General features: G+C 40.9%; 1 protein-coding gene across 3 annotated transcripts in view; it reads right to left on the minus strand.

Annotated features, from left to right (window-relative positions):
* Window positions 1-17,278, minus strand: part of DBF4B (DBF4B-CDC7 kinase regulatory subunit) — a 31,963-nt gene that overhangs the window by 10,078 nt on the left and 4,607 nt on the right. For all 3 annotated transcript variants that reach the window (XM_079133333.1, XM_079133332.1, XM_079133334.1), the window contains exons 3-7: window positions 15,004-15,158; window positions 3,697-3,882; window positions 2,658-2,708; window positions 1,816-1,903; window positions 539-612 (exon numbers count right to left, since the gene is read on the minus strand). In XM_079133333.1, coding sequence (XP_078989459.1) covers window positions 539-612; window positions 1,816-1,903; window positions 2,658-2,708; window positions 3,697-3,882; window positions 15,004-15,158 — 554 coding nt within the window. The remainder of the gene's footprint in view (window positions 1-538; window positions 613-1,815; window positions 1,904-2,657; window positions 2,709-3,696; window positions 3,883-15,003; window positions 15,159-17,278) is intronic.

Below are 17,278 nucleotides of genomic sequence, written 5' to 3' on the forward strand. Positions count from 1 at the left end.
ATTAGCTCTGCTCCTAGATGTCAGGCCATGCAGAGAGAGCTGCAGGTTTAATCCTTAGATTTAGGTTTGGCTGAAGACATGGTAGTTTTAAATGAGCCTGAGCTCTCTTGATGGGGTACACATAGCTCTAACCCTGATAAATAAAGGAAAAAACAAACATGAATTTGGAAGATGGCAGCTATTTCATGATACAACTTCCTCCCGACCCATCCAATCTGCAGGCTCATTCCCAGGCCAAGAGCTGTTCCTAGAGTGACAGCCTGACTCGGAGGTCATGAGCGTTTGGAAATCTTATCTAGGCCACGTGCAGTCCTTGGCCTGGGGTTGCAGTGAATGCCTCAATGGGGTTAGTGTGACATGGGAGATCTGCAGGGCGAAAGAAAGGGCAATGTAAAGCTGTGGACAAAGAACGAGGTGACAGAGGGACTGTACTCCTATTACATTTTTCAGAATGGCCAGGAAACAATGGTTTAAGTGGGTTAGGGATTGACCAAGTTGTCACAGAATCCATTGAAAACTGCCCATGGCTTTGACCTACCTCTCGCTGCTTTGGTTCTTGCTTCTCTACACATGAAGAACCACGAGTCAGCTGCTGCACGTGCATCGTCATTTCTGTAGAGAAGACAGAGGACCATAGGAGAGGCTTCCACTCCTTATTTATCCCACCTGGTCCCTTTCGGGGCTGGAGGACTAAACTAGTCACCTGGCCTAGTCTGCTGGATCATGCCATCCTTGTCTGCCACCTTCTGGTTACAAGTTACCTCTGCACCGCCTAACAACAGAGGTAAGGGCTGGGTCCACTACTGCAGGAACCACCTAAAACTAGTTTCGAGTTTTCTGTACCTTTGAATACAATTCAGTTCTGAGGCTGAGGTGCCTTAGGCTCACCAAAGACTGTAAAGAGTGGCATCTATGCGGGAAACCCAGACCTCTGAGCTACATAGGTATGTGCTCGGGTAGAAAACTCAGCAGGGGCTAAGGAGACAGAAGCTTCCCAAGCACAGAGCAAGGCAGAAAATGAGAACAAGTCAGGAAAGGATGATGCTGCAATGGGATGGAGCCCCTGCCCCCACCCCAGACTAGGAATATCCCCTGCACAGCCCTTCCATTCCCTTGAAAGATCTTGATGTCAAAAGACAGGATAGCATCCTAGTCAGCACCTGGAGACTGTTCCATCTGGATCAACCCCCCTATGATGGATCAGGGAAAATCCCAGAGTCAGAGTGGAGCTGAGTATAAGATTAGACACCATCAGTCTATTATGGAACACTATTCTTTTGTAAACTTATCACAAGAGCATATTAGTCATTTATCATGTGAGGCAATCATATGGAAAAGAAAGAACATAGTATTTACCATCAGGCCACACTAGGTCAGAACATCGGCCATGCTGCTCACTCTGGTGAGACTGTGGACAGTTTACCTAATCCCTCTAAGGCTCAATATCCTCATCTATACAAAGGGGACAGGACTGCAGAGAGGTTTTAAAGTGAGGTGATTCCTAGGACAGAGCAGATACCTGATGAGTGGTCACAGATCTTAGGATTGTTTCCTTATTTGTAAAACAGGATCATCACACTAGCTGGAGGGCAACTGCAGCAAACTGAATCAAACTGAGGCCGAGGCCAAGGTGCACACTCCGCATATGCTGTCCTGCTTCCCCACACTAGCCCACCCTTGTGGAGCAACACAGGCACGAGTGTGCCTGGCTTCCAATCGCTGGAAGCTTTTGCAACCATGATCCCTCCAAAAGCTGACATTCCCAGTCAAAGTCACCGATCCTCCCCTCCAGGGTGCCCAGGGTGGCAGCAGTACCATCCACATGCAGGACCCTCACTCCCCAGGAGCGGGCACTGGTCAGGAGGCTGCTGCTGCTTCCACTGCCTCTTCCACTGCTGCTCCCCTGAAATGATAAGAGTAGAGACGCCTCAAGGACAGAGCACACTGAGGACAGGTTGACATCACTGTGGGAACCCTGGGTCACCCAAGGGGGGATCTAGAGGGAGGCAGGGGAGAGAGCATAGTGCCTGGAAGGTCCGTCCAACCCCCCAGGAAGACACTGAGTCCTTCACTCCAGGAGGCCAACCCAAGAGGACACAAACTCAATGTGCCACATGTTCTGCTCTGGCCGCCTTGTGACCATGAAGGTGCATATGTTTCTAAGAGAGCCGTCTGTCATGTGGGCCTATGTAAGGGAAGCTCTCGCACATAGCAGGTACCCACGATGAATACAAGTGAGGATCCTCTCTGACAAGCAGGAAGCTCTGCTGGTTCTGACTGGGAGCACGCTCTCCCTCATTCTGGCCAACGTTCCCATCTTTTTTGTTTTGAGATGGGGGTCTCATTATGTTCCCCAAGCTGGCTGGCACTGAACTGGGTCAAGCAATCCTTCTACCTCAGTCTCTCTCTAGGACTACAGGCATTTCACGGTGCTTGCTTGTACCTATCTTTTTTTCCCCCCCCCTATTCTTTTTTCTATTTGATATTAGGAATTGAACCCAGGGTTCCTTTACCAAGGAGCTATATCCCCAGTCCTATTAATTTGAGACAGGGTCTTGCTAAGTTGCTGAGGTGGATCTCAAACTTGCTGTTCTCCTGCTTTAGACTCCCAAACTGCTGGGATTAAATGCGTGGCCACCATGCCCAGTCCAGCTCACCTGCTTTCTGATGGCCTTCTGCAGAAGCTCCTTCCCTCTGCTCATAGGCACCTGACAGAAAGAAAACAAGTATGCTATGTATACCACAAAACATATACACAAACAGATATTTACACATAGGCTAGTGATGGTGTCTTGAATGTCCCTTTGAAAGTCTGGAGCAGTGTCAGCTGAGGACAGGAAGAAATGAGAGTTTAGAGAACCTTTAGGAGGTAAAGATAAAGCCATATGTAAGTTCAGGTCACCCAGAGATAGCTGCACCATTGGCAGCCTCAACCATAATGGAGAAGGACATTCTGAAAATACCCAAGGTCAAACTGTCACAGATGTTCTCAGACCTCTCTTTAAGGGTCTCTGCACTCTCCAGCAGATAAGATTAGCAAGTGTTTCATTTTAGAAAATCTTTTCTTTGCTTCTTGGAAGACTTGTCTCTCATCATGAATATCATAAACAGTGTATGTTCATGGACATTTCAATATTAGCCTAAGTTAAACAAAAATAAGAATGAAAGCCCAAAGCAAAAAAGCCAGAGTGCATAAATCAAAGACATGGCATATATATTGTCTCAACTGTTGGCAAGAACATGAGAACAAGGGAAAAGGGAACAGCTACATCCTGGGTATACTCCTGCCCAAGCCCAGGCCAACTCCAACAAGTCCTCTCTGCTTTACAGAGGACTTTCCTCTGGTTTCTGAACTTGACTCTGAAGTCCTCAAAAAAAGTGACAGAGCACAGAAAGGACAACATGAAAATGGCACGTTGCTGAAGTGTTTAGATTCAGAACTGTGATAAAATATTATTGGTCTCTGAATTCTTTTTTTTTTTTTTTTTTGGGTGCTGGGGATCGAACCCAGGGCCTTGTGCTTACAAGGCAAGCACTCTACCGACTGAGCTATCTCCCCAGCCCCTTGGTCTCTGAATTCTAATGAAATTAAATTAAACCAGATAAAACTCAAATTAGAGACTACATAAAAGGGGTTCCCAAAACCTACTTGCTTTGTTCGCAGAACACATCTTTCCTACCCCACAAAGTTCTTACCGAGTATGCGCGTTTCTGTGAAGGCCTGGTATGGCTGCCTTTTGGATTGGCCACAGAGAATGTTTCCAGTTTGACCTCGCTGGAGCTGGGGCAGCTTCTGTGGCCTGTCCCACCACTTTCTGCCTTTGCTTCTCTGCGGCTGGACACAATGTAACTTACTTCTTTGCTCAGAAAACCCTCAATTACCTGAAACCAGATCACAGAGGTGGCTGAAAACCAAAAAGCAGATGTAGAATTGTCAATATCGAGAAGCTGGAAAAGGAAATCTTGGCTGCCAGAAGTTTCAGAATCAATGTCTTTAAATAGACTAAATGCAGTTCTGCACTGAGTCCCCAAGAAAACATCATTCTGAAATGTAATATATATATTATATATCCCTCCAGGAACTGCTGCTCCTGACTCAGGCCATAGGCTTGGAGTTCTTTCACTGGACTGAGTTTGCATGCACACATTGGAGGTGCTGCTGTGAAGGATTAAGAGTAGCATGGTTTGGCTGTGATTTTTCTGTATAAGATACACAGGGGACATTCCAACACTGCATCTGTGATCTTGACCATAATACAAAAAGGAGCCTAAAAAATGAAACAGAAAAGGGTTTGACTAACACTCAGCTACAATATAGGTGTCTGCTCACAACCAGATTATAAGCCTCTTGTGGGCACTGAGAAGTTCTGACTTATCTTTATATCCCAGGAACCCAGCACAGTGCCTGAAGCATAATGACACTTAACTCACCTTTGTGGGAAGAAGACAGAAACAAACAGTGAATGGGCAGATTCTAAATGACCAACACTCTGGGGAATAAAAAAACTGCTCTATACTTTTGTTGATTTCTGGGCTAATCACTAAGGCAGATTTCAAGCTACCAACAAAATTCCTCCAAATGAGGAGCTGGGAAGAAATAAAGTTTGGAAACAGGTAGTGGCAATGGTTACATAAAAGTATAAGGGTAACAATGCAATGAACTCTACATGCTAACATGGCCGAGAATATAGGGTACACCTGTAATCCCAGCAACAGGGGAGGCTACAGGATTGAAAGTTCAAAGCCAATTTTGGCAACTGAAGAGATTCTTTCTCAATCAAAACAGGTGGCAGTGGGAGTGGGGGTCGGGGGTGGTAGACAGGAACATAAGTCAGTGGTAGAGTGCTTCTGGGTTCAATTCCGAGCAAAAGCAAAAACAAAAACAAAACGGTTAAAATGGCATATTTTGTTGATACATTTGCCACAATTTAAAAAAATTTTATGCCTTGAAAGAGTACATCTACCTTCTTCAATATGGCAAAAAGAAGTGTTGACGGGGTAGGAGCGCAGCAATGTTCCATGAATGCTCAACGGCCACGCATTCCTCCCACTTCAGCATACCCACTCACTACCTTGAATGTGACTATGTTCCTTTCAATAGGAGATGGAACCTACTTTTTTTTTGGCACCAGGGATTGAACCCAGGGGCGCTTAACCACTGAGTCACATCCCCAACCCTTTTTAAATTTTTTATTTAGAGACAGGGCTCACCAAGTTGTTCAGGGTCTCCATAAATTGCTGAGACTGGCTTTGAACTCATGATCCTCCCGACAGCCTCCTAAACCGCTGGGATTACAAGCGTGTGCCACCGCGCTCAACTGGAGTCTACTTTTTTTTTTAATCTCTTGGATCTGCTCATTTTGACCAATAAAATGTGGCTAAAGTAATATGTGAAAATAGGGCACAGGCTTAAGAGGCCTTGCAAGGCCGGGCGCAGTGGCACATGCCTGTAATCCCAGCGGCTCCAGAGGCTGAGGCAGGAGGATCATGAGTTCAAAGCCAGCCTCAGCAACTTAGTGAGAACCTAAGCAACTCAGTGAGACCCTGTCTCTAAATAAAATATAAAAAGGGCTGGGAACATGACTCAGTGGTTAAATGCCCCCAAGTTCAATCCCAGGTACCAACAAAAAGACCTTGCAGCCCCTCACTTCACCTTCTGGGAAGGATGCCAGGTATTCACTATGTAAATCAACTGGTCTAGCTTTCTAGAAATACACATAATGCTATATGTGTGTACAACCTAGGTAAGTAGCTTCTCATATACTGTTTAAGAAGCTAGGGCTGGGGATATAGCTCAGGTGGTAGAGTGCTTGGGTCACAAGCACAAGGCCCTGGGTTCAACTCCTAGAACTGCCCCCCCTCCAAAAAAAAAAAAGAAGCTATAGAGTGCCAGATGTGTGATTGAGGCCACTGTGGTCTTTCTAGCCCAGCTGACACTCCAGTTGATTGCGGCTATGGGAGTGAGCCCCAGTGAAACCATTAAACTACTCAGCCAGCCAGCCACCCACACAACAATGCAAATACTAAAGTACTGTTTTAAGCCCAAGTTTTTTTTTTATACAGCGGAAGCTAAATGACAAAGAGACTAGAAGTTCACTGCTTTTTTTTTTTTTTTTGAGGTACTAGGGATTGAACCCTGGGGCACTTAACCACTAAGCCACATCCTCAGCCCTTTTTTATATTTTATTTAGAGACAAGGTCTCGCTGAGTTGCTTAGGGCCTTGCTAAGTTGCTGAGGTTGGCTTTGAACTCCAGATCCTTCTGCCTCAGCTTCCCAAACTGCTGGGATTACAGGTGTGCACCACTGCACCTGGTCTAAAAGTTCAAAATATAATTATGGGCCAAATGGGCATGATCCTCATTCTATCATCTGCACTGAGTTTCTAATTGCTAAGTTTCTGACTTGTTTGACAGCAAAGAACCTCTGCATTCAAAACATATTCATGCATTTTCCCTAGTTATCATTTTCTTTTGCGTTGAGCATTATCACACTATTTCCTGGACAAAAGAGATATCTAGTGTCAATCTCTTACTAAAATTACCATATGAGGGGGGATCCAAGATGGCAGACTAGAGGGAGGCTGCGTTCCTTGTCCCTCCGTAACTCCGGTTTCAAGCAGAGGATATCTGTTTCTTTTTTTTTTTTTTTTTTTTGCGGTGCTGGGGATCGGACCCAGGGCCTTGTGCTTGCAAGGCAAGCACTCTGCCGACTGAGCTATCTCCCCAGCCCGGATATCTGTTTCTTGGTGAGGCAGTTTTTGCTGCATATCAATTCTCTGGTGTTTACCCCATTTGTCTGCTATGATGACCTGCAGTCTGCCAGCATATCGACGCCTTTTTTGAGTGCAGGTTGCTGACTGTCAGGCGCCTATCATCTGCCATTTGCCTGCCTGTTGCCTGTCCATCGCCTGCCTTACACCTATCCATCACTCAACACACGAGGTTCACCTCCCGATCCTCCGACAACAGTCAGCAAACTGATCGCTGACCGACAGTGGAGCACCAGCTGCCTGCTGTTGCCTGGAAGTTCACTGTTACAGTACCTGCAGGTTTGATTACACGTGGCTGCTGCCATTTTGAGACAATAGCCAGGCCCCATAGGACCCCTGGCCGGACTGACTGAGCCCCGTCTCCAGGATCCCTCAGCCCAACCAATCACTCCCTGCCTCTGGGGCCCTCACATCAACTGACTGCTCCCTGCCGCCAGGACCCCCAGACCAACTGACTGCGCCCTATCACCGGGACCCCAGACCGACTGATTGCACCCGGCCTCCAGGATCCCACAACCACACCAAACACACTGGACCTCCAGGACCCCTGCCTGACCAACTGCATACCGCCGCCAGGACCTCCAGCTGACCACGTCCTCACCCTGAGCTGCAGCTCCCCATTTGCCCACACATTTCGAAGCCAGAGCGGCCATCTTAGATAATCCTGGAAGCCGGAGCTCTGATCTTTGGGTGGGGCAAAACCCATACTGAGACGCCTGCTGGAGGCTTGAAGCTCATTATCAGGTACCTCTCGTGCATCAGGCTACTGAACACTGGGAGGTTTCATTACTATATGGCTGTTATACTGTAGATTTTCTTTTTTCTCCTTATAGAAAAAATTTAAGTTTTTATTTCTTTACTTTTCTTGCTCTCTTTTCCTTTTGTTTACCTGTTCCCTCAGAGTCTCTTTCTCCCTTTTTTGCATGCTAACATCCAATTTCTTTTGATTACAGTCTCACCCTTTCTGTTATCTAGAACTTATGTATAATCTTTTCTTATCCCATTAACAGCCACATTCTACATCCCTCTGCATCTTCTTTGTCCTCCATTAGAAACTGCAGACCTTATTGCAAATCTGTTTGTTTTATTGAAGATAATATTTTCACTCATTCTGTTTATTATGACAATTTTGTTACTGTCCTCATAGGGGCAATTTGATCTAGGATTGCATAGTGTCTGAACTGGGCACTGCTAATGTTGATCTCCCCTTAAAGAAAGGGTTTTGGAAACCTACAGGGCCACTATAAGCCTATAGGGGGAAATCTGCAATACCCCAGATCTGCACTGCTAGAGAGGAAGATACATGAACAACAAGAAAAAACAAGGGAAGAAAATGATCCAAACAAATCTAGATTCTATAGTAATAGAATCCAATGACAGTATGTTAGATGAAATGTCAGAAAAGAACTTCAGATTATACATGATTAAGATGATTCGTGAAGCAAAGGATGAGATAAGAGAGTAAATGCAGGCAATGAATGATAATACCAATAAGCTGAAAGAGCACCTGCAGGAAGCAAAAGATCATTTCAACAAAGAGATAGAGATTCTCAAAAAAAAAAAAAAAAAAAAAAAAAAAAACCAAACGGAAATCCTTGAAATGAAGGAAACAATAAACCAAATAAAAAACTCAATGGGAAAAAAAATAAAAATAAAAAAAAATAAAAAGTAAGAAGGGCTGGAAAAAAAAAAAAAAAAAACTCAATGGAAAGCATCACCAACAGACTAGACCACTTGGAAGACAGAACCTCAGACAATGAAGACAAAATATTTAATCTTGAAAATAAAGTTGCCCAAACAGAGAAGATGGTAAGAAATCATGAACAGAATCTCCAAGAACTATGGGACACCATGAAAAGACCAAATTTAAGAATTACTGGGATTGAGGAAGGCACAGAGAAACAAACCAAAGGAATGAACAACCTATTCAATGAAATAATATCAGAAAATTTCCCAAACCTGAAGAATGAAATGGAAAATCAAATACAAGAGGCTTACAGAACACCAAATGCATGAAATCACAACAGATCCACACCAAGGCACATTATAATGAAAATGCCTAACATTCAAAATAAAGATAGGATTTTGAAGGCCATGAGAGAAAAGCATCAGATTACATATAGGGGGAGACCAATACGGATAGCAGCCAACTTCTCAACCCAGACTCTAAAAGCTAGAAGGGCCTGAAACAACATATTTCAAGCTCTGAAAGAACATGGTTGCCAACCAAGAATCCTATACCCAGCAAAACTAACCTTCAGATTTGAAGATGAAATAAAATCCTTCCATGATAAACAAAAGTTAAAAGAATTTACAAATAGAAAGCCTGCACTACAGAATGTTCTCAACAAAATATTCCATGAGGAGGAAATGAAAAACAACAATGTAGGTCAGCAAAGGGAGGAACTACCTTAGAGAAAAACCACTCAAAGGAGAAACCAAGCTACTTAAAAACCAAAAATAAACCAAATGACTGGAAATACAAATCATATCTCAATAATAACCCTGAATGTTAATGGCCTAAACTCATCAATCAAAAGACATAGACTGGCAGAATGGATTAAAAAGAAAGACCCAACAATATGCTGCCTGCAAGAGACTCATCTCATAGAAAAAGACATCCACGGACTAAAGGTGAAAGGATGAGAAAAAACCTACCACACACATGGACTCAGGAAAAAAGCGGGGGTTTCCATCCTTATATCAGATAAAGTGGACTTCAAGCCAAAGTTAGTCAGAAGGGATAAAGAAGGACATTTCATACTGCTTAAGGGAACCATAAATCAGGAAGACATAATGATAGTAAATATTTATGCCCCAAACAATGGTGCATCCCTGTACATCAAACAAATCCTTCTCAATTTCAGGAATCACATAGATCACAACACAATAATTCTGGGTGACTTTAATGCACCGCTGTCACCACTAGATAGATCTTCCGAACAAAGAAACCATATAACTCAATAACACAATCAATAACCTAGACTTAGTAGACGTATATAGAATATTCTATCCATCAACGAGTGGATTCACTTTCTTCTCAGCAGCACATGGAACCTTCTCGAAAATAGACCATATGTTATGCCACAAAGCAGCCCTTAGGAAATGCAAAAAAAATAGAGATACTGCCTTGTGTTCTATCAGATCATAATGGACTGAGAGTAGAAATCAATGACAAAATAAAAAACAGAAATTACTCCAACACCTGGAGACTAAATAATATGCTATTGAATGAAACATGGATAACAGAAAACATCAGGGAGGAGATAAAAAAATTTCTTAGAGGTCAATGAGGATGATAATACAACATATCAAAATCTCTGGGACACTATGAAAGTGGTACTAAGAGGAAAATTCATTGCATGGAGCTCATTCCAGAAAAGAATGAAAAGTCAACAACTAAATGACCTAACATTACAGCTCAAAGCCCTAGAAAAAGAATAGAATAACAGCAAAATTAATAGAAGACAGGAAATAATTAAAATCAGAGCTGAAATCAATGAAATTGAAACAAAAGAAACTATTCAAAAAACTGACAAAACAAAAAGTTGGTTCTTTGAAAAAGTAAACCAAATAGACAAAACCCTTAGCCACACTAACAAAGAGGAGAGAGAAAACTCAAATTACTAAAATTCGTGATGAAAAAGGAAATATCATGACAGCCACCACTGAGATACAGAACATAATGAGAAGCTACTTTGAAAATCTGTATTCCAACAAAATAGAAACTACCGAAGACATTGACAAATTTCTAGAGTGCTCTAGAGCATTTCTATAATGCTCCTCCCAAACTGAACCAGGAGGTCATACACAATTTAAACAGATCAATATCAAGCAATGAAATAGAAGAAGCATTAAAAACCGAGTATTCAAGAAAAGCCCAAGACCAGACGGATTCTCAGCCGAGTTCTATAAGACCTTCAAAGAAGATCTCATTCCAATACTTCTCAAATAGAAAAGGAGGGTACCCTACCAAACTCATTCTATGAAGCTAATATCACCCTCATACCCAAAACAGGAAAAGACACATCAAGGAAAGAAAACTTTAGACCAATATCCTTGATGAATATAGATGCAAAGACCCTTAACAAAATATTGGCAAACTGTATCCAAAAGCATATTAAGAAAATCGTGCACCACGATCAAGTGGAGTTCATCTCTGTAATGCAAGGATGGTTTAACATCTGTAAATCAATAAACGTAATCCATCATGTCAATAGACTTAAGGATAAGAATCATATGGTTATTTCAATTGACACAGAAAAAGCGTTCAACAAAATACAACACCCCTTCATGCTCAAAACACTTGAAAAAATAGGGATAGTAGGAACATACCTGAACATTGTAAAGGCTATTTATGCTAAGCCCATGGCCAACATCATTCTTAATGGAGAAAAACTGAAACCATTCCCTTTAAAAATGGGAACAAGACAGGGATGTCCCCTTTCACCACTTCTATTCAACATTGTCCTCGAAACTCTAGCCAGAGCAATTAGGCAGACTAAAGAAATTAAAGGGATACGAATAGAAAAGAGGAACTTAAGCTGCCACTATTTGCTTATGACATGATTCTATATTTAGAGGATCCAAAAAACTCCTCCAGAAAACTTCTAGACCTCATCAATGAATTCAGCAAAATAGCAGGCTAGAAAATCAACACGCATAAATCTAAAGCATTTTTATACGCAAGCAACAAAACAGCTGAAAGGGAAATGAGGAAAACAACTCCATTTGCAATAGCCTCAAAAAAAATAAAATACTTGGGAATCAACCTAACCAAAGAGGTAATAGATCTCTACAATGAAAACTACAAAACATTGAAGAAACAAATTGAGGAAGACCTTAGAAATGGAAAGATCTCCCCCATGTTCTTCGATAGGCAGAATTAATATTGTCAAAATGGCCATACTACCAAAAGTGCTGTACAGATTCAATGCAATTCCAATTTCAATCCCAATGATGTACCTTACAGAAATAAAGCAAGCAATTATGAAATTCATCTGGAAGAATAAGAAACCCAGAATAGCTAAAACAATCCTTAGCAGGAAGAATGAAGCAGGAGTTATCACAATACCAGAACTTCGACTATACTATAAAGTAATAGTAACAAAAATGGCATGGTATTGCACCAAAATAGACAGGTAGACCAATGGTACAGAATAGAGGACACAGACACAAACCCAAATAAATACAATTTTCTCATATTAGACAAAGGGGCCAAAAATATGCAATAGAGAAAAGATAGCCTCGTCAACAAATGGTGCTGGGAAAACTGGAAATCCATATGCAACAGAATGAACTAAACCCCTATCTCTCACCCTGCACAAAAATCAACTCACAATGGATCAAGGACCTCGAAATCAGACCAGAAACCTTGCATCTTATAGAAGAAAAAGTAGATCCAAATCTTCACCTTGTTGGCTTAGGATCAGACTTCCTTAACAAGACTCCCATAGCACAAGAAATAAAAGCAAGAATCAACAACTGGAATAGATTCAAACTAAATAGCTTTCTCTCAGCAAAGGAAACTATCAGCAATGCGAAGAGAGAGCCTACAGAGTGGGAGAATATCTTTGCCACTCATACTTCAGATAGAGCACTAATTTGCAGAATATATAAAGAACTCAAAAAACTCTACACCGAAAATACAAATAACCCAATCAACAAATGGGCTAAGGATATGAACAGACGCTTCACAGAAGAAGATCTACAAGCAATCAACAAACATATGAAAAAATGTTCACCATCTTTAGTAATAAGAGAAATCCAAAAAAAACTACACTAAGATTTCATCTCACCCCGAGTAGAATGGCAGAATACAAGCAACAATAGGTGTTGGAGAGGATGTGAGGAAAAAGGTACACTCATACATTGCTGGTGGGGTTGCAAATTAGTGCAGCCACTCTGGAAAGCAGTGTGGAGATTCCTTAGAAAACTTGGAATGGACCCACCATTTGACCCAGCTATCCCACTCCTCGGCCTATACCCAAAGGACTTAAAATCAGCATACTACAGAGATACAGCCACATCAATGTTCATAGCTGCTCAATTCACAATAGCCAGACTGTGGAACCAACCTAGATGTCCTTTAATTGATGAATGGATAAAAAAACTGTGGTATATATATATACAATGGAATATTACTCAGCTATAAAGAATAATAAAATTATGGCATTTGTAGGCAAATGGATGAAATTGGAGAATATCATGCTAAGTGAGATAAGCCAATCTGAAAAATCCAAAGGACAAATGATCTCGCTGATAAGCGGATGATGACACATAATGGGGAGTGGGAGGGGGGCAAGAATGGAGGAAGGAGGGACTGTATAGAGGGAAAAGAGGAGTGGGAGGGGTGGGGGGGAAGGAAAAAATAACAGGATGAATCAAACATTATTACCCTATGTGTATGATTACGCAAATGGTATGCTGTTCCTCCATGTACAAACAGAAACAACGTGTATCCCATTTGTTCACAATAAAAATAAATTAAATTTTAAAAAAATTACCATATGACATATACTTTAAAGATATTTTAATTGATTCACCAAAACTGTTTACCAGTATCATTTCTAAGGGCTCAAAATTAGAAATAATCTAAATGTCTATTAGGTAACTATTAAGTAAATCAATAATCTACTCAAAAATATTATACTGTATTCCCATTACAAATAATGTATATGAAGGGCAATAAAGACATGAAAATGTCAATGTCTTAAGTTGGTAATAAGAAATATAAACATAATTGGTGGTACACACCTGTAAAACCAGCAACTTGAGGCTGAGGTAGGAGGATTGAAAATTCAAAGTCAGGGGCTGGGGTTATAGCTCAGTTGGTAGAGTGCTTGCCTAGCATACACAAGGCCCTGGGTTCAATCCCCAGCACCACAAAAAAAAGAAAGAAAGTTCAAAGTCAGCTTCAGCAGCTTAGGAAGGCACTAAGCAACTGAGTGAGACCCTGTCTCAATATTAAAAATAAAAAGGGTTGGGGATGTGGCTCAGTGGTTAAGTGCCCATAGGTTCAATCTCAGTATCCCCTGCAAAACACGCCTGTGTACACACACACACACACACGCACATAATCATGATCATAGCTATATAGAAAATGAGCATAAGATAACAAAGACAGAGGGGCTGGAGTTTTGCTTCAGTGGTAAAGCGCTTGCCTGGCATGTGCAAGGCCCCGGGTTCGATATTCAGTGCCATGTGTAAATAAATAAAAAATAAAAGATCCGAGGACAAGAAAAAAAAAAAAAAAAAATATATATATATATATGCTGGGGATTGAACCCAGGGCCTTGTGCTTGCGAGGCAAACACTCTACCAACTGAGCTATATCCCCAGCCCTAAATATATATATATTTTTAAAAAAGAATATTTGAAAGAAAAAAAAAAAGGCAGAATAAGGACAGAAAGTAGATGAGCATTTACCCAGGGACAAGGACAAGGGGTATTTCAGGATATACAGAAAGACTGATTGATAATGAATGTGGGGCTTCTCTTAAGGAGTGATGAAAATGTTCTAAAATTGACTATGTGATCACACAAGTTGAACATTTCTGTGAATACAGGTATCCCCAGGTATCTATAGGGATTTGGTACCAGGACCCCTGATATAAAATGGCACAGATTTTGCATATAACCTATGTACATATTCCATATACTTGAAATTATCTCTAGGTTATTCATAAAACCTAATGTTCTGTAAATGCCATATAGTTGTTAGTATATCGTTTAGGGAATAACAGCAAGAAAAAAAGGTCTGTGTAGACATAACTTTTAAAAAAATATCAATGTGTAGTTGCTTGAATCCATGGATGAGGAACCTGTGAATATGCAGGACTGACTATACTAAATAACACTAACTGTGCACCTTATTTTTATTTTTTCGATACTAGGGATTGAACCTAGGGGCGCTTAACCACTGGGCCTCTTCCCCAGCTCTTTTTATTTTTTATTTTAAGACAAGTTTTCACTAAGTTACTTAGGGCCTTGCTAAATTATTCAGGCTGGCCTTGGATTTGTGATCCTCCTGTCTGAGCCTCCCAAGTAACTGAGATTACAGGCATGCACGTGACTAAACTGTGTACTTTAAATGAGTGAATTTTATGGTATGTGAATTATATCTCAATAAAGCCATTATGGAAGAGGGAAAGGAAGAATAAAAATCCCTCACCAGCTCCTGACTGGCAACCCACAAAAGAATATGGCATCACAGGAGAGAAAAATTACATACCCCACCCAGCTGTTGGATGGCTCCTGTCAAAAACTGGAGATTCTTGCCAGCAGGCAGATCCAAATAAAAGGACTTTCCGGTAAAAGGCTGTTTCCTAGCACCTCGTGAGTTTTTCTGGTATTTTCCCAGACAACTGGAAACTCCTAGACGAGCCCCTAGAAAAACAACAAAGAGGAGCACAGTAAGAAGTTTGGGGTAAGAAGGAGTCCTGAAGTCATGCAACTCTCAGTGACAGCTCAGTCTCTTGTGTTATGTCTTGCGCTAGGCTCTGGGCACACAAAGAACTTCAAAGCTAGTGTACCTCAAGACACTTAGATGTGGAAAAACAGGAGCTCTTACACTCTGCTGGTGGAAATGTAAACTGGTGCATCACTGTGAAAGAGAGTCTGACAGTTTCCCCAAATGTTAAACATAGAGTTAACATGTAACCAAGTAATTCTACTCCGAGATATGTGCTCAGGAGAGGAACATATGCCCATAAAACTTGTGCACAAATGTTCACAGGAGCATTATATTATTCATGAGAGCCAAAAAGTGGAAATGATACTATTTAGCAATAAAAAAGAATGAAGTACTGATACATGCTACAACATGGATGAACCTCAAAAACATGTTAAGTGAGGGAAGACGACACAAATATTGTATAATTCCAATGATATGAAATGTTCATAAAAGGCAAATATATAGAGACACAGGTAGATTAGCAGTTACTCAGGCCTGGGGGTAGAAATAAGGAATGACTGCACAAAGGCATGAAGTTCTTTTTGGGATGATGAAAATGTTCTCAAACTAAATTTTAGTGCTAACTACACAACTCTGAAAAGTAACAAAAAGTCACTGAAAGTATACACTTAAGACAAATGAATTTGATTTATACCTCAACAAAGTTTAAAAAAAAAAAAAAACAGAGAAATGCCCTTAAGAATTGTGCATTTTGGGGCTGGGGTTGTGGCTTAGCGGTAGAGAGCTTGCCTCGCATGTGTGAGGCATTGGGTTCAATTCTCAGTACCACATATAAATGAATGAATAAAATAAAGGTCCATAACAATTAAAAAATATTTTTAAAAAGAATTGTGCATTTTATTGCATATAAATTTTTATCAAAAGAAACAAACTATATCAAATATGGAATTCTAATCAATTAAATGCATGCTTAGCCATTTGGAGGAACATGTACTAAGGTCTAAAAGTTACTTGAAATGCATTAAAAAAAAAAAAAAAACTGGATAGGAGCTGGGGGCTTAACTCGTGGCATAGTGCGAGGCCCTAGGTTCCACCCCCAGCATGCCACCACCAAGGTGAACAGAGGGAAGATAAGATGGATGGGTATATGATAAAACAAGTATATTAAAATGGCAATGAGGGGGCTGGGGTTGTGGCTCAGTGGTAGAGCACTTGCCTAGCAAGTGTGAGCCACTGAGTTTGATCCTCAGCACCACATGAAAATAAATAAAAAGTACTGTATCCATCTATAACTAAACATAATTTTTAAAAAATGGCAATGATGAAGTCTAAGCTGTGTGTCTATAAGGGCTCCAGGTAAAATTCTATAGATTGTTGCAGGTTGAAAAATTTCATAATAAAGTTAAAACTTAAAGAATTTTAAAAACATTCCATTAACTATATAATGCATTTAATCTATAGAAGCCTCACATATTAAACCAATTTCCTTACCTTGAAATATCAACCATTTCTTTATATTCTTAGAATTAACAATGATTTTCATCCCTTCATAGCTAAACACCGTTATTAATTCCATTAAAAATTCTAATAATAAAATTCCTCAAATTATTACATTAGACACTCAAGTCTCAGGAAAATCTTCAGTAATAAGATAGTAGTAGTAGTAGCAAAATATATTTAAATACACAGATAGGGCTGGGGATATAGCTCAGTGGTTAATTGCATCTGGGTTTAATCCCCAGTACCAAAAGAAACACACACACACACACACACACACATGGGTGCTCCAACACTGAGCAGTATCTCCAGCACTTGTTTTTTGTTTTATTTTTTGAGTCAGGGCCTCACTAAGTTGCCAAAGTTGGCAATCCTCCTGCCTCAGCCATTTTTTTTTTTTTACGGGCGGGGCGGGTACCAGGGATTGAACTCAAGGGCACTCAACCACTGAGCCACATCCTTAGCCTATTTTATATTTTATTTAGATACAGGATCTCACTGAGTTGCTTAGGGCCTTGCTCAGTTGCTGAGGCTAGCCTTGAACTTGTGATCCTCTTGTCTCAGCCTCTCAAGCTGTTGGGATTACAGTGGTGTG

The sequence above is a fragment of the Sciurus vulgaris genome (assembly GCF_902686455.1).
Source record: "Sciurus vulgaris genome assembly, chromosome: 3".
In the NCBI taxonomy this organism is placed as follows: domain Eukaryota; kingdom Metazoa; phylum Chordata; class Mammalia; order Rodentia; family Sciuridae; genus Sciurus; species Sciurus vulgaris.